This window comes from Phocoena sinus, chromosome 12 (genome assembly GCF_008692025.1).
Source record: "Phocoena sinus isolate mPhoSin1 chromosome 12, mPhoSin1.pri, whole genome shotgun sequence".
NCBI lineage: Eukaryota > Metazoa > Chordata > Mammalia > Artiodactyla > Phocoenidae > Phocoena > Phocoena sinus.
Window position 1 is genome coordinate 5,209,514 of NC_045774.1, and position 23,325 is coordinate 5,232,838.

Here is a 23,325-nt window from a genome sequence, read left to right on the forward strand (position 1 = left end):
GAGTAAGAGGCCAGGCTTGCTTCTGAGTCCCAATAGAGCCGTGGAGGAAATTCTGGTAGGAACATTCAAAGGCGCTAAGAGCCAGCCTCTTTCTAACAAATAGTATCATGGACTTTGGGGTCACTTCGAACACATCACTGATGCCAGGACGGCAGCTCATGGGCACAGTTGAACATCATAGTTTGGAGAAAAAAAACCTGTCTTAACCTGTCCGTGTCTGCTTCTAGCTCTGTCTTTTCAAAGTATTACACACGAAAGCCAATTTTTCTTACCCGGTCACGCATCTCTGTTTATCCTAAAAACTGCTTCCAGAAACTAGGAGGTAGGTCCTGGAGGCTAGGTTTCATATGCTGAGCCCGTCATCGGGGAAGATGAATAATGAACCAGTTTTCAAACTCGGTGTTTGCCTTTGGAAACTTGTGTCTTAAATATTTAGTGACAGCAATCTCGAGGCAAAGGGTCCGTTTCCCAGGGGAACACATTTCATTTCTTCACTTTTGTGCAGAAGCTGCCCTTTGCTACAGAATGAGACACTTCAGGCTATGCATTCTGGGCAGTGACAGCATTTCTCAGGTGTGCAGAGCCAGGGGTCCATCGTTCTGAAGCTTTCTGGGCTGAGTTTCAAATGTCCCGAGCTCACCGCTCCACAGACCTTCAGCACCCTTGTCAGGGCTGGCACCTTACACTTGCTCTTCTCTTCGGACACCTTTTTTCTTTCCCGGTTGAATGAAAAAGTGCATGTCTTTGGTCTTTTTTTTTTTTTTTTTGGTTTCAATAAAATTCCAAAGCAGTGCCATCAGACCCACCTAGAGGTGCAATGAGATTCTCCAACACACCCGTGGGAGGAGGCCAAGGAAAGGAGAATTGCCAAGAAAAGAATATGATTTGTTTCAAGGAGCAATCATTAAGATGCTTATAAGTCATTTTCAAAAATGATCGAAAGCCCTAAACAAACCGCTGGATAGCATTTTGTCAGTAACACCAGGGTCCTGAGATGCAGGATGTCATAATACAGAGGCACAAAGATGCAAACTAGCTTTTTTTTTTTAAAAACAATCACGTTTGCCATGTTGCATTTCACACCTAACCTTCCCCCTCCCTCCCTCCCTGTCTCCTCCCAATATAAGCTGGAAAGCCCCTGCAAACCCAGATCACCAATGGGCTAGAAGCCCATTTATAGCTGAGGTTCATAACGGACGGCAAAACTGTCCTCCTGTAAGGGGAATATCGATTGCACAGCTTTGTTGGATGTCAAAGCACACGGTTCTGCACAGCTGCTGCTGAACGGGTGCTTGTCGTCCACGACCAACACCTGTTAGGCAGTCAGCACCAAGGCTTCCCTTCCAGCCTTTGACAACCACCCTCGGGGCAGGCAGACACAACTGCTGAATTACGTATGAAAATTGTAGTTTTGTTGTCTATACAACCGAAGGTTTAACTCGGACTCCTGCTTCTTTCCGAACTGTATAAAGAAGCAATTCTTCTCCTAGAACAAATAAGCACAGTACACTATTGTAATCTAAGAAACAGGCACTATTTGTGTATTGGAAAGCCTTGCTCTCAATAGGGCTACAAGTCCAACGGCCCATGAGCCACTCTTTCAGCAGCTGTAGAAGAGTGAGCCGTAGAAGTCACAGATAATGAGATGCTAACAGCAGCAGAGATAGAAAGGCTAGGAGAAGCCTTCCTCGAATCCCAGCTGTTCCCACCGCTAATTTAGCAAGCACGACTCATAGGTAGGGACCATGTACTTGATGTTGATGAAGGCGTCTTCGCCTCCGGAGCGCTCGAAGGCCTCCAGCGTCTCCTGGATCAGGTCACCGATGTTCTCCCGCTTCTGCTGGCTGTAGTCGATGCCGTCCCCGGAGTTTACTGGGTCATGCAAACACACAAAGAGGCCCGTTATTTTGCTGCATTTTCCCGAAGAGTCCTGCACGTGTGTCTAGGCATTTTTCTCTGAATGCTTGTCATGAGACGCAAGCAATTAACATTTTTACACCATCCTGTAGAGTTTTAGGAGTGGTGACAGATATACAAAAGTGCAAAGTCCTAGAATGGAGCTGATGAAAATTCATCTAAACTAAAGAAATCAGAGAGTAAATGAAAGTGAGGTGATCATGGTTACACAACAGTTCACAAGTCAGGGAAATCTCTTTCCTAAATCTGGTAATTACACCGACAGTGTTCTCTTGGACCTTGACTTCTTCAAAATCCCAAGATGGCATGTTTAGAGGGAACCGTCCATCACCAGGTTAGGGTGCTGGCTCTATGTGATTTCAAATGGACAAACTTTGGAGTGAGGGGCTTAGCCCGTGCCCATGTCTGCGGCTTCTGTACGTGGGGTGAGCCCCACTCCTCCAGGTATCACTAAGCCAGGTGTGCAGCCCTCTGACGGCACCCCCATCACTCCGGATGCAGGTGGGGAGGAGGAAACAGCCTCTCCTGCCGGGACTGGTCCTGACGCCTCCCTGAATGCGTGGATGCCAGCCATCCGTTATGGCTGCATAGAGATTGGTGCCACTGCTGGTTTTGGAGTCTAAGTCCAGGCAGGCGGTCCACCCAGGGGGGCACCGGGAGGACCTGACCGAGGCCTCGTCTCCCAGAGCCCTGAGTGACCACTCAGCTAGCTGCCTCTCAGACTCTGAGGGAAGGGGGTCCTAGGCGTGGCCTTCGATGGCCTCGGGGTAGGGGGGAACCTGGGTCTGACGTGCTTCACCATACACTGTCTCAAACCACACTTTTCTCGAACAATAGTCATTACATGCATGTAAGTTGCATTTCCCGCCCAGACTTCTAAGGGTTTCAACACTGTTTATTCTCCCAGTAAGCGAGTCACCTCTGTGCCTCTGCTGGCATTACCCCCACCTGACCTGTGATGAAAGGAAAGGGCCACAGGGTGGGCTGAGAGGCCCCGGAGGCCTCAGGATAAACGGCCTGAAGGCTCAGGCCACGGGATGCTGCAGGGCGAAGAGCTGCAACTTGAAAATGCGTACTTTACCAGATGAAAGTGTTTATTTTATTCAGATTTCAATGTAGCTCCAAATGCTTATCTTGCTTCAATGTGAAAATAATAAAGGGAACAACGATATTTCAAAGTTTTTTCCCCCAGTTGTTCTGAACATTTTAAAAAAGATGGAGTAATGTTTCAGACCATTAATAAAGGTAACAATTACAATCGCACACAAGCACAGATAAGCAGGGTTTGTGCTTGATTTTCCCAGAAACTTGTTAAAGAAATACCACTGTCTTCTGTACCACAGAGAAAAGACATGGCTGTCCTGACTGGTTTCTTTTGGTGGGGGGTGAAGACAGGCAGAAATATTACTGATTTTCAGAAAGAGAAAGGCTACGAGTCGCACAGCTACAGTGCATATCGATTTTTCATAACCAATGAACTCACAATGCAAAGCCATTGTAATTAGGTGGACTTTTCCTTTCTCGTGGTGGAAGCCTCTCTGCTATGATGGGGAAAGCTGGATTGAAGTCAAAGCTTGATTTACAGAGTAGCTGATCATCTAAAATCTTCATACACGATACTTGTACAGGACAAATAAGAGACAAGATGCTTGACCAAAAGCGTTCTTGCCCTGTTGTTTTTGAGCTAAAGGTAAACTTAAAAATATATAGAGAGAGACAAATACACACAAATGAAATAGGTTTGTTTGTTTTTTTAAAGATTTACAGGGAGGTCTGAGAAGAGAATCAGTGCAGTTGGGGTCACCCACCAGGTGATACCAACGAGGTATCCATCCACGTGGAGGGCTTTCCAACAGGAGAAGGTCTTGGGTCAAATTAAGAGAGAAGGGGGAGGAAGCTTGTGTGTGTGTGTGTGTGTGTGTGTGTGTATACGTGTGTGTGTGGGAGGGTCGGTCAGGCGTGTTAGAGGTGTAAAGAAAAGATGCTAAGGAAGAAGTTCCAAAAGAGGGGAGGGCCAAAGCAACACAGTCCAAAACAGGTGCAGCAGGGACAGGGACAGATAGCATGTGTGACAAGGGAGACCCGTAAGGAAGGTACGTGTGAGGAACAACGTCAGCTCCCAGGATTCCGATCGGGACCGTGAAGAAGGTACAGTGAGAGGGTCTGGCTGGCCTCTGAGGGCTTCTTCCCTCCAGAGGACGTTCCTGATAAATTCCTCCTGCCCACAAAAGCGGTGCACTTAGGGAGGAGCCTGCAGGACCCAGGTTTGCATAGCCAGCCGAGCCCATGGCGCAGACACCCTGGGGGCACATGGAAAATGTAATTGGTGATGGTGCCCAGTTGTGACAGCCTGGATCCAGTTCCTGATGGACAAAGATACGTAAATTAATCACTAATAAATGGTGCCTTTTGTTGGCATATTAGTCAAAAGGTCAAGAACTGAATAGATCACGGGACAGACTTATTTTCCTGATGGGGGCATGATGGAAAGTCTGCACACAATGGAAAGCTTAACACACCCTGTTTTCCCCACTGCCTTCCAGAATGCTATAATGACAAGCAACACTTTATTTCAATAATAACCTATTCTTACTTTTTAAAAACTATTTAACTGTAGGAGTAAGTAAACTATGTAGCTTTTTTGTTTCCCAACAGTGAATAAGGCAAATGATAAAAAGAACAGAACAGAACAACAGCTGCTTGTTCAGAAGGAGCTGGAGTTGGAATATTTTGTGGTTGCAGAATGTGCACCGCTGGGGTGGGAGAAAAGCCCAACAAAGGCGCTGAAATGACGACCAGGGACAGTTCAGCGTCAAGCCACGTTGACAGGCAGGTGAGCGGTGTGGTCTCCATTTCAGAACTGCTATACTGTCAGGTTGTTTTAGAATCTGAGCTTGAGGTAATTAGCTTGAGCTCACCATTTAAGGTACATATGACACTGTTGGAAAACATCCTTGTGAGAATAGGATGCTTAAAAAAAAAAACAACCCAGATGGTTATGTACAATTGTCAATTCTGATTAGGAAGGTGACATTTCAATTCAGGAAGCTAGCAGTCTATTTTATGTCCAGCAGCTGGAAAGATACATTGATGATGGAAAAGATATGTTTTATTTATAACCAAATAGGAGTATAACAACGGTTTAAACCAGACTTTGCATTTCAAAAGGGATAATATGCAAAGAGACTAGAACATGGGATTTGGCTTCTCTTCTTAGAGGTCCTTGTGTGCAGGAGGTGGGCAACTACTGTTTGAAAGTCCTTCTTGGTTAGGGATTATTTTAAGTATACTTATTATTCTGAATGTTGAAGTCGTGTTTTGTTGTTGTTGCTTTTTTTTTTTGCGGTACGCGGGCCTCTCACGGCTGTGGCCTCTCCCATTGCGGAGCACCGGCTCCTGACGCGCAGGCTCAGTGGCCATGGCTCACGGGCCCAGCCGCCCCGCGGCATGTGGGATCTTCCCGGACCGGGGCACGAACCCGTGTCCCCTGCATCAGCAGGCGGACTCTCAACCACTTGCGCTACCAGGGAAGCCCCCTGAAGTTGTTTTTGATTATGTAGGTAGTATGCTTAAGCACACGCATCCTCATTTTCTATCTAACCCCCTTTAGACAGTCCTAACCTGGATGCTTTCTCTTTCTAGAGGCCGCTTTGGTCAGAATTGGGACGTGCGCATCCCAGTCTTTCGTCGGTCAGTGGCGTGCTCTCAGTGAATGAACTCAGCTCATGACTGTGACCATCATGACACCGCATCACCAAGGCCATCCAAAGGGAGGCTGCATCAGATGCACTGACATTTCGCATAGATACGTATCCACAAGGCAGTGGCCACGGACCAGCAGCAGACACGTGTCTTGTAGGATTTCGATGAAAGAGTCTCGTAGCATTTTTACAATTTCTAGACTGTGTAGAAGCTTTATTCTTTTCCTTTCTTCAGTTACTACTATTACAGGAAAAAATGAAAAAAAAAAAAAAAAAAAAAAGCAAAGTGGGGAAAAGGAAACTTTTGGTGGCCAGAGCAAGGTCTTCCCAAGTTAGCGTTGAGGTCGGTGTCAATGGCACCTTTGGCCATACCAAAGAGTGACGTTCTCTCTGTAGCCAGAGGAAAACTAGGCCCTGCAGGGTAATGCAAGATGGAAAAAAAAAAAGCTCTTGCCTTTGGGGAGCTTCTCATCCAGCTGCGGGAGCCTAGCTGGCCACAGTCCCTGTAGGTCACGTGCACGCCCTATGAGAGTCAGTGTGGGCCACGTACCCTGACTGCAGAGCCCTGGCGCCATAGGCCCCTCTCCTATTCCTTGGGTTCCCACTGGAAACTGTGTCCTGAGAGAAGGCTTATCTGTGTGTTCTAGTCAGACACCTGAGTCCCCTTATCTGAAAACAGGAGGAGCAGTGAAAGGATGTATGGACGGCCATAAGAGCCTCAAGGAGAGTTACATTCACATTTGGATTTTTCTGACTCTAGTGTTTTTTTGGTCAATACTCTTCAGCGTTAAGTGTATAGATATTGTTATATGAACGGTAATACACAAAGAAGTTACTGGGAAATGAAAGCATTATTTAAGGCACCGGAAATAGAAAACACATACATGCTCACTTCGGGTTGCTTATTCAACATACCTGAAGTATTACTCATTTGGTACCAATGGATGAAATAATTTATAAACTCTACCTATACTTTCTGGTCATGGCTAAGGAGAGCAGTAGGCACCATTTGGGGAAAACTTCCATTAGTTCTGCAGGCTCCTGGCTGAGGCAGCAGCAGGACAGGCTCAGCACGACCACACACTGGAGAGGCAGTGGGTCGGCAGGAAGGAAGGCGCCGTGCCCACTGCCACCTGTCATCCTGAAATTGCTCATGACTTGGCTGCTTTGCAGAGCCATGAACCAAACATTCCTAAAGAAAACACTAGCTTGGGAAACTCAATTAAAAACCACCAGAGTGAATCAGGAAATCATAAGCAATGACTCAAATGATGTCCAGACTACCAGTACCAATCTTTCTTCATACTACTAACTTTTGGAAGCTCCAATTTGTGAGGTAGCTCGCCCTGCTCAGTGACAGCAACAGTTCGTGTCACCTCTTAAGTGTACAAGAGCACCTGGAATAACTGTGGACAGTAGCAAAGACCTCAGACAAATAAAAAGATGATTAAACTCACGGAACAACATTCACCTCAGCCTTTGACAGCACCAGACAGCGAGCCAGGCGGAGTGATTCTCTCAGCACACCGAAGGCTAAATTACAGTCATAAAACAAGGCTTTGGACTAAATGGCTGCCGACTGGTCATGGTTTGGCTGCGCCCTCCTTTGGTCTACCGCTTCCTTCTCTGGACATTTTTGCGTGGCCACTTTGCGTACACGGTATGTGAACGTGAATCCAGGCCAAGTCCAGCCTGAAGCTTTTCTCAGTATGAGAGCATCCGTGGATATAATGCGACTTGCAGAGAACACGCCTGTCTACCATTTCCCCAGGTGAGATGCTGGCGAGCTCAGCACGGGGCAAGAACTCTGGTCCTTCCTTGTGTGCCCGGGGGAGGGGGGGCTGGACAACCTCCCTGAAGCAATGCTGAGTGGAATTTTAAAAAGTACTCACAGAGGAAACTAAATCAATTCTTTCTGGATCAGAAAAGACATTTTTTTTTGGTTGCTCAAATGTTGAACTAAAACATTTCAAAAGCTGTAAAGCTCAACTGAAAGGAATTTTACCTGTCAAGACCTGTAACCAGTGCTGGCTTCAGCCACAGCTAAAGCTGCTTTCCTTCTGCCTGGATCTCAATGACGTCATCTGCTCTGGAGAGAGAGGGAGCCCTTGGGGCCTGGGCTCAGGTCTCGGCAGGGTGTGTGTGTGGAACCTACTGCAAATATTATTGTGATAAGATGCTTCTTGATGACATTAAACCAGCACAGATGTTCTGTTGGATGTTTCTGAACAAAATTTCAATTTTGGGCTTAGTGGATTTAACAGTTACAAGCTGGAGATGACCTCAAACAGTAATTCCCTGTTCGCACTAGTTGGTAGTTAAGCAGAAATGTTAGTTGTAGTGGAATAAAACTAATATTTTCCAACATGTATTTATTAAAAACGTGACTCTTATCATCGAAAAAGATTTCATTAAAAAGATGATAACTCACATGGGTTTATAAATGGTTGCTTTGAGTTTTTTGCTTTTTAATTTGAATTAAGAAAGGGAGAGAAGAGACAGATCTACTTTGTCTTTTAAGGAGTTTTTCATTTCAAGACCTAGATTATATTGTCAACATTTGTTTTGCCAGAAATATCTTGTTTATTTGGGGTTAGCTTGAATCCAATTTACTTTATAGAAATAGTGTTACCTGTTTTGGAATAAAAGGGCTTTCTCCCATAAAGTTTGGAAAATTACAGTGGAAACAATTGTAAATTCCAGCCTGATCCTTTCTGGAGATGAGGGAATGGAAGAGGAAGGGAAGAGGGGAAGACAAACTAGGAGAAATTTCATTTTTCTACATTGAATAAGAGAAGAAGCCTTTTGGGAAGATGTTTTGAGGTTATCTGCTTTTAGAATCCTAAAGAAATGCTCTTTCACTTTCTTTTTTTAGCTTTGCTGTGTTACTTTGAGGACACTCATCTTTTTTTTTTTTCCTTAGTGATAACATGTGTCACCCTATTCAGAATTTTGGGTGTTTCCCTGTTTGGCCCAAGCTTAGCCACGGCTTCCTTGGCTAACTTCATATTCTCTTGGAAAGTGATTGTTTTCAACATATCCTTAAGCCTGACTGTACAATGGATATTTCTAGAGTGTTGGTTCATGGCGGGTGTGAATCAAAGTTGCAATGGTTTTGCAACCAAAAACTTATAATAACCAGAGCATATGTCATGCTAGAGATGCCCAAAGGCTTAAACACTCCAAATCTCCTCAGATCTTGTTGACATTAATGAAATTCATAAGATTTCTTTCCTCTGAAGATAAAAGCTTTGAAGCAAGACCTCGATTCCCAGCTGGATGTCTGTCTCTCTCCCTCACCTTTTGACGCTGGAGCCGGGTGACTAAAGCATGGGGTTCCTAAGCCATCGTAGTTTCGAAAGCTCAAGGAAAGGTTTTCCTCTCAGAATGGGGGCGCTGATCACTTGTGAAACTAAAGATATCATGGATCTTCCAGCTGTCAGTTAGATATTTAAATGTTCCTTGAGACAGACAGTGAAGATTTCTAAACAACTGCCATTTTGCAACGGCCAGGTAGACTTATTCTGTAGGGAACGAACAAGGATAACGTCGGGGTGTAGTGATACAGTGGAAGTAACACTGAACTTCAAAGGCAAATAACTTGCCATACAACTTTTCAAACCTTAGTAGCTGCAATGTTCAATAACTTACTAGATGGTTAACTGTGGACAGGTTACTTAATTTCTCTGAATCTCAGTTGCCTTCCCTGTAGAAAGAAGGGACTGAACTTGGGGTGATCTCTGCTCACCCTAACATTACATTAGATAATATCACAACACAACTTTGGAATAAGCTTTTGGAAAGGATGGTTATTCAATGGATGCACGGTATTTCAACTGAAAAGATAATCACAAAGCATCTGTGCATTTCTTCAAAGTAAGTCACAGATCTCATAAGCATCAAATCCAGCTTTCAAATCAAGTTCTAAAAGAACCCAAAGGACCAAGGTTTATATAGTTAGTCCTAGTTTAGAAAGAGAACACTGTCAAAAACTCAAATTATTTGTTGACACACTACCAAAAACGATTCCATTCTGCTACTTCAATAAATCTATGTAGATTTTGATTTATTAGAATAAAGACCAAATGTATGGGTTGGTTTTCTAAATATATTCAGTTGACAGTGATTTGGTCAAGACTATAAAAAAGCAAGTCAGGTTCATCCCTGATTATTGACAATTTGACTTGGAAGTTATACTGAGAAAAATAGGTGGGTTCACCAATTTATCCCTCTACAGGATAATTACAACTATAGATTCAGTGGCCATTGAATTAAACTGTATTCCGAGTTATGAAGTATATCTCTTTTCTTGTTGGTCCACATGATTCAATGCACATTCAGTGAACATTCAACAGGAAAGGGGCAGAGAGTTCTAAGTCCAGCTCTTGTCCTAAATCTATTTCCTGCTGGCTTATCTCATGGTGGAGTAATAATAACAGCAATAATACTAGCGTAATGTCATTTAACGCTAAGAATAGCCCTATGAGCTAGATACTATTACCGTCTCAGCACAGGGACACACTGAGGTTCAGGAGGTGAAATCACTTAGTAAAGTGACACAAGCAGTACATGACTCCGGGATGCTGAGAAAGAGAAACGGTGGGAGGCATATGCTGGTGTGCAATGAGGAGGGTGATAGGAAGATCCAGAAGGGAGGTCTAAGCATCCTATGCCATAGTACTTAGTGGAATCAGATGCCTGTGTGGAGGCCTTCAGGTGACTCCTCCGCGCCCCCTCGCCCCGCCCCCACCCCCACCCCCCGGAGGTAAACGCTGACTTGACTGGTAGCGTGAGCCCTGCGTCTGGGCTCAGAAGATCAGCGCCATCTTCGCCTCCTCCTTCCCTGTATCCAGCTTGCTGTTGTGCAGTGCACGGTGGGTCTGCTTAATACCCCCAGTTCCAGAGCTACTCTGGCCCACCCTGGGTGGTAGCGAAGAGTCTGTTTGGACTTTCAAACTCTCGTCCTCCTAATTCACCCTGCAGATTAATTTTCCTAGTCACCTTCTCTCCTGAGTAATAACCAACATTTCCACGTTGTATGATGGATCAAATTCAAATTCCTGATACCCGGACCCTCTGTCTCTGCTCTCCCTCATGAAGTCAATCTTATATTTTGCTCCTTCCCAACGAGACCTTCTGCTCCACTCAGACGTGGATTTCTTCCTAGCCTCAATGTGTGCGATTTTCATTCACGTCGTTAAAAACCCCCATAGGAATATGCTCCCCTCTCCCTTCTGGTAAGTCCCACCTTACTTCTTTTCAAGGCCAGTTTGGGATTTACTTCCTCTGTGAAGTTGACTCCACAATCTTCTTTCTTTCTTTTGAATCCCTAGAGCTATGGTCAGTAATATCTCCACCTCGCTTAAGTACATGTCACTCTAGAACCCTGAGAAGTGCTTTATGTTGCTTAGTTTTCCTATGTTTTACCACCTCTTGAAGGATAGGTTTATGCTATAAACCTTGTTCATTGGCATCAAATACAAATCGAATCTTTGTGAAAGGGCTGAATGAAAGAATAAATTACTGCTTTGTGTGTTTACTGAATCCAGATGCGTTATAAGCAAATTCAGTTCTAAGTAAATTGTATGTTAAAAGTAGTGCCCAGGGCTTCCCTGGTGGCGCAGTGGTTGAGAGTCTGCCTGCCGATGCGGGGGACACAGGTTCGTGCCCCGGTCCGGGAGGATCCCACATGCCATGGAGCGGCTGGGCCCGTGAGCCATGGCCATTGGGCCTGCGCGTCCGGAGCCTGTGCTCTGCAACGGGAGAGGCCACAGCAGTGAGAGGCCCGCGTACCGCAAAAAAAAAAAAAAAAAAGTAGTGCCCACAATCTGCCCAATTCTTATTCTTTATTTACTATTTACAAACTTGTGAGCTCTTATCCGTGGAGATAGTATTTATGTGGATTCAGAAAGGCTGAGTATACGTACATAGAGGGTTGGTGTAGTTAGATAGCCTCATCTCTTTTCCAAAATCCTCCTTGATTTAAAGTGGGGTTTACTTGGATCACCCTTAAATTTGAGAAGAGAAACTTTCTTTCTCCAGAATGAAAAAAAATCAGATTATCCTATTTCATTGAATATCTAAATTTTGCTTACTATAGTTTCTTTCCCAGCTACATGATAATTTTCAGTCAGGCAAAGAAATGTTTTCAGTTGGAAAGGAAATACTGAAGGCTGCTTTCAGGGGTGATGCAAACCTATTGGAGATAATTTTACTGCTTTTAGACTGATGCTGGAAACTTTCAGAAATGGACCAGAATGACAGTTGTTATCATGGCTTTTCATTTCCAAGAAATATTAATGATACAACCCATTTTAAATTCTAAATTCTTTTTCATATTTGAGGTACAAAAATGGAAAAAGAAATCTCAGATTTCTAGCAAGTTTTATCAGCAAATGCAGTAAACTATGGGCAGATGTACTTCTCAGATTATCTTTGTTAGAACTTTCATCTTTATGGTGAACTCAGAACTCAGAAGCCTGTGTGTGTCCACACTGGTGATCGCCATCACAGCAAAGTTTGGTTAAATCATTTTAGATGAATACCTGCACAGCGGGGCACAGAGCCACAAAACAAGACCTTTATGGCCTTGATGTATCCTTCGTTCTACTGCAGAAAATAATTAAATAAAGTCACTAATGGTGCTCGCAATGGAAAAACACATCACCCCGTTCCTGCAGATCATATGATTCCTCGATTATCTAGGATTTATCTCAGCTTGCCTAAACTAGCTACTCTTTGAAAATTCTAAGATGAATTATTGAGTGCAAAATTTAATAGATTTCCAAGCCATTAGCTGTAAATTTTACTGAGTGAAAATCTTTCTCATCAAATGAGCTCAATTAACGCAAAAATAATATATTTAATGAACATACCAAAGCAATCTGCTGGGCTGAACTGAGTTAACGGCTGTATAAGTGACAGTTAAAGCCGTTTACGATTGTCTCAGTTTCAAAGAACCTCGCAGTATCTGTCAAAGCTCTGACTACCAACTTTCATCAGTGTCTACGTTGGTTAGTTCAATGTGGCGGGAGACATCCACCCCGCCACCAGGCCCATTAATGCAGAGCACAACCTGCAAATACTGAGCTCGCCTGACTCCATTTTTCCAAACGTTCAGGGCTTTGTTAAAGTCCAATCAGAGTTTTGGCTGTGTGGTAAGAAAAAGAGAGGTATCTAAATCATGGGGACAAAATGAAAATGTGGCCATTTAATTTGCCATGTCAGCAAAATCGGGTTTGCACATGAATTGAAGCCAAAGCTTGTCGGAAATGCTGATAGGTGAAATATGCTGACTTTTGATACTTTTGAATGAAGACTGTTTATTGGCCTGTGTTACATTTTTATCTCTTAAAATTCCTCAGTTTAGTGCACACAGTTACTTTCCTCTTAATCAGGCTTTTGGGGGTAGGTGAGTCCAAACAGAGCCAACTGGAAACAAACAAGAGCATCCCCGCGGGGTTGAGGCCATGTGCACGAGGATACGCCCTCAGCCTGTTACTGAATCTCTGGCTGAAACGGGTGTAATAACACCCTCCTGGAAGGAGAGGTGCAAGGATAAAATAAAAGAATATATGTTATGTCTTTAGGAATATAACAAGCAATTCGTATTATTGTAGTTTCTGTGATGTCAGTATCCCATTTTTCAGGTAACAGCAGATTGCCTATGATTTAACTCTCCTCTGGGTAGGACAGGAAGACTAGCCCACAGAATACCATGGAGTAAGGGTTTTGCTTTTATAAAATGGGTTCACTCTACAGCCCCAGAAAAGGAGCAGCAGGGAACTGCTTTACCTTCAAGTCCTGCAGGAGAGTGAGTTTACTGTCAGTTGTCTGGACTCACCATGAACACAGAGCCACCCTGCTGGGGATACTTGTTACACGGGCATAGGTTTCTCTGGTCTAGATGGGTTCCTTGGACCCTGTCTGCAACATGATCAAGGTTCTTGGTTGCAGGGCTTTAGAAGCAAATGATTTATGGCATAAGCTTACACTCACTAGTTGCCCTCAGTCCCCTTCCTCCCTGGGTAGAGTTCAATATATTGGTGCCTAAATGAATGGGGGAAAGACCAGTTCTTGTCCTCCTGCAAATGGCACTCAGGCTTGGCTATCTGAGCCCTGGCAGCCCTGTTTCTTTCTCTTTTGCTTTAGATAATTCATATAGTTCCTATAATTCCCATTTTATATCGAGCAAGTAGCTGAATTGAGAAGGAGAGAAAAAGAGAGGAGGTGTCCTTGCCTATTTCTGACCACAAGGTAAGAGCTGAGCTGGAGAAGTGACAGTAGAACAGAAGGGAGAATGGGAGCAGTGTTCCAGCTCGTGTCTTATCCCTATAGGAAGAGTACTGAGGTGGGGAAGTTTAGAAACCTTGCTTTCCTCTTTCTTCTATTGCAGCTAACGTCACCCCCTCCACTTCCTTCAGCACGTGGGTTGCTACTTTGGCCTCTGAGCTCCCCCCAAAGCTCTCTCCTAGACTCTTCAGATCATGACCCTCGGCCCCTTGGGCTGCTGGCGGACGTCAGCTCCTGCCCCTAGCCAGGATCCCAAATCTGACATTTGCGTAGTAGACTCAGAGCTCTGAGTGAACCGGACAAATGTCCTGGCAAGCAGGCACACGCGCTGCCTTCTCTCAGGCTGGCACCTGACGTATTAAGTCTGGAAAAACCTCCAGGTCGCTGGAGAGACCTGGCCCAGGGAGTTATCATCTTTCAACCAGCCAAGGCCTCTACACAAATCATCCCATTTAGCTCCAGCCTCTGGGAATACCATCCGCTGAGGAACACTGCCCCTCCACATGCCTCTATGGACAAGACCTACATTCTTGGATTTGAAGATCTGCCATGCATCTTGGCTGTTCATATTTTTGCAGAGACCTTTGGCTCACAGAAGCAGCTCTAATGGTGGGGATTTCAGGAGTCAAGGGAGTGTGGCTTCGAGGTGCTTGTGGACAGACAACCTTCCCGGGCCCTGGGATGACAGCAAATCTGTCGTCTGCTCTCCCTCCTCGTGGGCCTGCCCCAGCTCTGGGTCAGGGTATGTCCGTGGGTGCGGGCTGTGGACGAGACCCCTCAGCAAGGGAGAGGGCAGCTGGTGGACCAGAGGCAGAGCAGAGGCTCCTTGCCCCTGACGGCCGCCCGCCCGCCTGGGGCTCACACACCACTTCCATGCGCCCAGAGCAGCAGTTGTTTGTAAACTGCTTCCCAGCTTGAGGATAAGAGGAATGTAAATCCAAGGAGGAAATCGAGAACGGGGTTCTAATTCGAACTCGGATGTAGTTGTCCAAGTTCTATGATTTCAGGAGGATCAACCGGGTGGGGTTCTGGTAGCTGAGGGTAGCGACTGGAGAACTAGAGGGGTAAACGGGGTGTTCACTTTCTGGAGGAAGAGGCAGATATTAACACCCCAATAAACCAACGACGGAATAAGAGTGCTTGAGAGAGTGAGAGGTTCTAGCAAGGACCGAAAGTAAGAGATGTGGCAGGGAGGAACTGGGAGGGACCACCTGGGCAGGTGATCAGGACAGTCTCGATGAGAAGATTAAAACTAAACTGAGCCCTGAAGGCCGAGAAGAAGGCGGCTTTGCAACAAGCAGCCTGGGGAGGACGTGCCAGAACAGAAAATGCAAGAAAGGCCTTGAGGTTGGAACAAGTTGTCACCAGAGAGCACAGTTTCACCCGGTTATCGCGGTCATTCTTTTCAACGCTGATGATACTACACGTAACTGTAACTTTTAATGACTGTTCAACAGCTCTGGGGTTGAAGGAGTGTAAAGTATGCAGCTACCCTCCTCTAGTTAGGGACAGTGTCTCCTTCCAGATTTTCATAATTTTAGACAACACTGCAATAAACATTTTTGTGCATTCAGTCTTTTTTTTTTTTTTTTTAGTTCTATTATTTCCCTGAAACAATTCTCAGAAGTGAGGTTACTGCTTCAAAGAATATGAACATTTTGTAGTCATTGGTATATATTGGTGCATATATATATATATCCATATTGATTTTCAGAAAGCTTATGCCAACTTATAATGTTACCAGCAACACAGGAGTTTACCTGTTTATCACAGCACTGGATGTAATTCAATTTTGTTAATTCAGTATCTATAAAATGTTACTTTAAGATTACTTTCGTTAGTATTTTTCTACTTACCAAGGAGTGCTAATATTTTCCAATGCATTTTTTTTTTTTTTTTGCTACATGGTTTTTTTTCCCCTTATGAGAATGATTTGTTCTTCTCTTTAGCTTATTTATTTTTCCGGTAGGTTTTACAAGACAAAGTCTCCTAACATCCTGGGAAGCTAGGGAGTGGACAGATCTCTGGAGTTCAATCTCCAGCATTCATTTCCTTTTGACTCAATCAGCACTATTTCAGAGGGCAAAGGGTGGCCTGAAAAGAGTTACTGTAACTTCTAGAGGTGCCCAAGGGCGGTAGTACCCTGGGAATTGAAAGAATCTGAGGGACTGTGTTAAGAAATGTAGGGGAAATTGCATCATCAACAGATTGCCACCTCCAGAAGGAGGGACATTGACAATGATTAAATTTCTGAAAAGCTTCTTTGCACCCTTTCCTTGTGCTCGCCCATCCATCTGCCCACCCACCCAGGGCTTGCTTCCTAGGTCATCCTATGAAGGACCAGGCTCAGTTCCCCACCAGGTTAGTCACAGACACGACCTCGAGGGCCGTTCGGTCAGCCCTCACTGACAATGTGCCTTAAATCAAGACTTTGGGGCTTACCTTCAAATTGGATTATTTACAAATGAGGAAATCATTGTTATTTTGGTTTGTGTGTGAAAAGTATTAATTTGTTAAATGTTAAATTCGTGATATACCACAATTGGTTTAAACTTGTGTTGGCATTTCTACATTTTTTACTAGACGGGGAGCCCCAAAAGATGAAAGTGGCACCAGAAAGCCCAAGCTGGAGGCTGGGTAGGTCTTGGGAGACAGACTTTGAGGATGCAGACGGAGCTAAGCCAGAGCATTTGTTCCTATTGAAGGTTAAAAGACCAGTAGCAGTGGAAACTAAAGTCTGCTATTCATCTTCAGGCTAGGGACAGTGCAGACAGCTGCAACACGAGCCCCCTCATAAAGCTATGCCAGTAACCTTAACCGTGACCTCTGGCTGGAGACGCATTTCAGTGGGTGTACTGATATCTCTTTTAGGCACAAATAAGCACAGTTGTGTCAATTTTGTTTTGAGGTCAGATGATTAACTTGTGGGCCCTTTTTAGTGAATAATAGGGGAAAAAATGTCTTTACATCTTATTTCAGCTTAACAAACAAAACAAAGCTTTCTAGTGGGAAGAAAGTTGCATATTACATCGAGAGCAGATTTTAAGGTAAAAATAAACATCACAAAAGGACTTTGAACCTGATGGGCACTGAGCTATTGCAAGGTCAGATTAATAACTGACGCGTCATTCAATTAATTAAGGTTGATATAATTATTTGGATAGATATTTTAGTACATATGACCTTTAGTTCTGAATTATTGGGGTATTTCTTTTACTTTTTTCACCTCCTTTTATGTAGTAACAGCCTGTTATAATGTTATAGATTAAGAAAAAGCAAGCTGTTTACAGAGATCAGTGTGTAGCATTTAAAGTTGTTTTTTTCGTATTGACCAGCCACTGGCAGGTCTAATCATTGCTCTCTCTCAAAGACCAAGGTAAAATAAAACACAAGAAAAACATTGCAGGGCTGCATGTGTGAGCACACTGCTACAGTCCTTAGTATTGAGTCTGTCCGGAAACCAATGATTAATCCTATAAAAAACTACGTAACTAGGACCCCAAACATTACCGATCTAAAAAGCCAAGTGGTAAATAAAACTACTCAAAATTCTAAATTCCTTTAAGTTCTGTTAAAATTGTTTTTAGCTTGAAGGAACTAAACTGACTCACTTTTTATTAATTCTGCTATTTCCCTTAAAAAAAACCTTGTAGCTATAATATGACAAATCAGAATTTGGGGAAAGGAATAGACTTTGGGAGTCTCTACCTCCTGCAGAATAAAGTTGAAATTCTACCAAAAATGAGCTCTCAAAAGTCTACCAATAACCCAAGGGATGGTGGTGTTAAAGGAAGGTGTTCCAGAGAAAACGGCCTTGGCTGCCAGGCTCAGACTCCCAGAGGGGCCTCCTGCTGCTAGGAGGGAGCAGACGTGCCCTGCCTCTGGCTTGTTAAGCAAACTTCTGACTGAGCACAGGGAAAGCGCTACATGGTCTTGGAAACACGTTTGGGGCCTCTGGGCACAGCAGGGCACTTAATCCTTAAAGAATTCTGTGAGGTTGGTGATGATGATGAAGATGATAGCGAAGACACATAACAATTACTCTTCCCAGGTACCTGGGTGAGTTTTACCGTGAGGATTACGTAAGGTTACGTAAGTAAAATTCCAGTTACATACGCGTAAGCATGATACCAGTGTTTCTAATATTCGTTGTTAGTATAATCATCATTATCATATCAGTGTCAATGCCTCGTCAGAGGGGGGTGGTGAGAATGAAACGAACTAAGCTATATAAAGCGCCGGGCCCAAAGCTTGACAGTTATTGGGCACTAGACGGGAGTTTATTTCTTTCACTTCCTTAATAGGGTCGATTCAAGGAGCTTATGACATGTTCATTAACATTCCAAATCTACCCATTGTACACATGAGTAAATTGTCAGAGATGGGATTTGATCTCAGATCTATATAAAGACAAAGTCTCAGTTATTTCCATTACAACTTGCTTCCTCTCTCAGGGAGCTCAGGGGCAGTATAGTCAAATCTAGCTGACTCAGAACTTTCTGATGGTTGACCCCGTAATAACTTTAGAAAGAGGGTACCTCCTAACCTCTGTGGATTATCGGGTGTTAAATATATTTTGGTTTATGTCAGTCATTTTTCCGTATCCAGAAGAATTAAAATATCAGAGAAAAAAAGGTTTTGGATAAAACTGGAATGCATTTAAGACTTTAAAACGTGCATGTGTCTACAATAATAATAAAACATTGTTTTATATTTAACCACATGACATCACCAATGTTCAACCGTTTCTGACTTACAAAAATGTCAGTTTCATGGTTTAATCTAAATTTTATTTTTTTTAATTGAGGCATAATTGACATACAACATTATATTAGTTTCAGGCGTACAGCATAATGATTCAATGTTTGTATATATTGTGAAGTGATCACCACAGTAAGTCTAGTTAACATCCATCACCATTTACAGTTACAAATTATTTTTCTCGTGATGAGGACTTTTAAGATCTACTCTCTCAGCAACTTTCAAATACTCAATACAATATTATTAACTGTAGTCACCATGCTGTGCCTTACCTCTCCATGGCTTATTTTATAACTGGAAGATTGTATCTCAAGTTTTAATTTTTACTATGTAAAAAGAATTACCATTTAATTCCTACTGTAGGCACTAGATGTGTAAGCAGCTTTTGTACATTTAGCTGATTTAATTTTAATTCTCAACAACCTTGTGAAGTTGGTAGTGCTATTAGCCACAGTCCTACAGGTGAGCGGCCTGCAGCACAGGAAGGTTAGATCTGACTTCCAAGTATAAAATGTAACCACGATATGAAAAATAACCAAACGTCTTTACGAACATTTTGACCAAGAAATTCGATTCTGATACATATGAAAACAAGATGAAATTAAAAATGTCATATTAAGTAATTTCTTTAACAATGGACATATTATTCAACTAAATGAAAACTGTTTTCCCTCTGTATAGCTTCACAGCTTTGGAATTATCTGTGAAATTAATAATGTAAAGTTAATAATAATTTTGCATCACTGTGATTGGCCAAAGTTAAATGCAAGGATAGATATGGTTGTCAGAAAATTTACCGTAAAATAAAAAGATTATATCTGATCCTTAAAAATATTTCTTTCCTTTCCAAGTTTTCTCCAATGCTTTCTCTTCCTTGAGCTGCCATTTTATATTTGGAGAAAACTGAGATCAATACTGACAACCTGAATTTTATTGACTAATTTTAAATGTAAATTTTGTTTTTAGCAATTTTCCTTGATTCTCCACGAAAATAACTTGTTTAAAGTTACCATCCTCACTAAGTTTAAGGTTTTTTTCCCTCTGTAGTATGGTTTTTAAACTGTTTTATAAAAATATTTCCGTAGGGGATGCAAAACAGTATTATGATGACATAATTTGTCTTACTCCCATGCAATTTCATATAAACATACATAAAGCAGTATTATAGCAGATTAACTTTCTTATATGAGATTAAATTCTCATTAATATATTTTAATGTTTTATGAAAAATATTTTAATACAAAGAAGTACAATTTCCTCATCTATTTTACTACAGTTGCAGGGGTTTTTTTTGTTTTAGATCATTTTCATTTAAAAAGTTGTTTCCTGGGCTTCCCCGATGGCGCAGTGTTTGGGAGTCCGCCTGCCAATGCAGGGGACACGGGTTCGTTCCCCGGTCCGGGAAGATCCCACATGCCGCGGAGCGGCTGGGCCCGTGAGCCATGGCCGCTGAGCCTGCGCGTCCGGAGCCTGTGCTCTGCAGCGGGAGAGGCCACAACGGTGAGAGGCCCGCGTACCGCATTAAAAAAAAAAAAAAAAAAAGTTTCCTAACCAAAATAAAGTTCACTTTTTTTTCTTAAAGAAATAATTGGATCATAGCAATTGTAATTGCTATTAGAGGTTATCAGGCTAGATAGTATTTTGGCAAAAATAGAATCTAGGTTGGAATTGGAAAATAGGAAAGTACAAGAAGATATTATTATTAGACCTTATGAGGATATATCAAAATGTGGTTAGTGGGCTTCCCTGGTGGCGCAGTGGTTGAGAGTCTGCCTGCCGATGCAGGAGACACGGGTGTGTGCCTCGGTCTGGGGAGATCCCACATACCGCGGAGCGGCTGCGCCCGTGAGCCATGGCCGCTGAGCCTGCACGTCCGGAGCCTGGGCTCCGCAACGGAAGAGGCCACAACAGTGAGAGGCCCGCGTACCGCGAAGAAACAAACAAACAAACAAAAAATGTGGTTAGTACTGTTGTTTTCTTTTCATGGTTATCTCTTTTATATTCTTCACTGATGTTGAAAAAAATGATTTTCTAGATCCTTATTAACTTTCAAAAATGGTTAAAACGTCCATTAAAAATCTCACAACACGGTAAGCCTATATTCTTTATGTATTTAGAGCAAACATACATTAACGTGTCACACTTTGAGCATTTGTTGACTTTCTCCAAGTCGTGCAGGCTGTCATTACGTGTGTTTGTCTTATTATATCGCCTCCTTAATTCCCATATTGTGGATGATAAACATTTTAGTTACAAATATTTTATATTTTTGATCTCAATTGACCATGTATATATGGAACCACTGAAATTTCAAAAAATTCTATTTCTGTAATCCCTGGTGTAACAGTCAACTATACAGCAATCTGGCCGAGAAGGCCGCATTGCCTTGGATCACCCAGAAATGAGCATAAAAGACTTAATTTCATTGTTGTATGTAATTGTTGCCTCTTGTAAAGCCTGTTTGATTACTAGAAGGGAGACAAGGGCTGGGTTTGGGCCCCTAGATGTTCCAAACCACAGAGGTAACTTTGGTGCCCACGCAGTGGCTGGTGCTTGCATGGTGTGCCCACACACAGGTACACCTAAGTGTACAGTGGTCCCTGGTAGGAAGGATTTAAGGCACTTCCATTCTATCATTGAAGCTGAGATCAATAGTTCACTGTTGACTCTTGTTCATGACCTCAGTGTCATTAAACTCCCCAAAGAGCGGCATGCTGAAAAGGGTTTCCTAGAAACTTCACTTGCTCTTAAGCCTTTCACATCAGCACAAATGGAAGTCGTGCAAAATCTTTTCCAGTAACCTGAGTAATTTACTGATACACCAGGAAGGTGTCTAAATATTAACGCTATGTTTGATTTTACATTCAGGATCAATCTATATCTGTTTCTATCCTTGAAAAAATCCTTGCAAGAGTGTGATTGCTTACTCATTTCAATGAGCCCTGGTCAGAAGGTAATATTCATCTTCTATCACAGTGAACTCAAAAGGAATGAAAAAAAAACTTTTTAAAGGAATCGGAAGAAACAGAACTTTGAATTAATCTGGTTGAGATAATTCAATACTATTCAAGAACATTAAGAGAGCCAACTAGGGAGTAGACACGTCATCTGAATTATGCACCATTTAAAATAAACACTGGCCCAATGATAGTTTCCTCTTACATTTTCTCCTTCATTCTGAATATATTTATGCTTTATTTTAGTGAAAATTGTATTCTATGACAAATGTTAGTCAGTGGATTATGTTACAAAAAGAATTTGGACTCGCCACTTGTAAAAGTGTGTGAAGAATGACCCAGACCTACCCTACCCTGCACATCCCTTCTGTTGTCAAGGCTCATCACCCTTTCCATTTCTCCTGCCACCACCAAACTTGGTCCCTGTCATCTGTCTCCGAATGTGCCTTGCTACTTCAGTAACTTCTCCACTGATCTCTGCTGCCTTCTTTCTACCCCCTCAAATTCATCCTTTACAACCACCTAATTAAACCTTCATTAATTCAGCTTGTGTTGCATGTTTTCTGATGAAAACATTCAGAAATTTACCATTATCTGTTGAATAAATTCCAGCTTCCTTGGCCTGGCATTAAGCCCTTTTTAATGGGCTTGAGGCCAATCCTTATCTTCCAGTCTTCTCCCATAGGAACATTAGGCTCCAGTCAAATGACAGTTGTTATCCCCAAACAAGAGTAAGGAACTGCCCACCGTCTCAACTTTCCTCATGCCACTCCTTCATGCTGGATTTTCTTCCCCACCTCTGCTTAGAAAAATCTATAAGGGTCATTCTATCTATGAAGACTTTCCTGATCACACAAAGTCAGAAGACATTTTTCTTTCCTTTAATCATTTACAAGGTGTTTATGCTTCTCTTACCACCCTTATCACCAAGAAACTCATTTTACAGGAATTGTGAAAATATCTCATTGGTAAGAATTAGGCTCATTGAAGATGGGAACCGTATTTGAATCCTCTATAGTGTCTCTCTTAATACAGTAGGTGTTAAAGAAAATGTTTGTTGGAAAAATAAATATGAAGGAGTAATACTGCTTCAGGATGGAAGGGTGTCTGGCCCCCTGCAGCACCTCTATCGCTGGATTAGTGGGATGTAGGGCAGGGTCAAAGCTGGCAAGCAGAGGGGTCCTCTGCAGCTGGAGCAGGACCCGGGGAGAAGCCACCGGAAGTGAGGCTATAGGGACGCAGGGATTTGAGTGAAATGAGCAGTCAGTGACTCCTAGAAGGGAAGTCAGTGTTCGCATGTGGAGGAAAAACCGTCCGCTTAAGAATCCTGGATCAGGAAAGGAGAGGACCAAAGAGGTAGATCAGAGGCACAGAGGAGGCCCGAGGAATACAACCACACCTGGCAGAGTGCCGTCCTCTCCCTGACCTTGGATTCATGGTTAAGCGCGTGTGGATCTGACTTCATTTAATGTAGCTCGATTTATAAGTGAGCTTAGCGTGGAAGGCCCCTGCTGAGTGCTCTCCCCTTGAGCCATGACATCATAGTAGTAACAATGCTAACATTGGGTGTTTGCTATTGCCAGGTGCTGAGCTGAGCTTAAATATATTACTTTGTTTAACCTTTACAACAAAACTGTGAGGCAGGTGCTATTGTTATTAGCATCCTTATTTAGAGCTTTGGCAACTGTCAGAGAAAT

General features: G+C 43.0%; 1 protein-coding gene across 1 annotated transcript in view; it reads right to left on the minus strand.

The window, feature by feature from the left end:
* Positions 1-1,229: 1,229 nt before the first annotated feature.
* The window catches only part of PACRG (parkin coregulated), a 530,295-nt gene continuing 508,199 nt past the window's right edge, over positions 1,230-23,325 (minus strand). Inside the window, exon 5 of the mRNA XM_032650624.1 lies at positions 1,230-1,872. Coding sequence (XP_032506515.1) covers positions 1,712-1,872 — 161 coding nt within the window. The 3' untranslated portion in view covers positions 1,230-1,711. The remainder of the gene's footprint in view (positions 1,873-23,325) is intronic.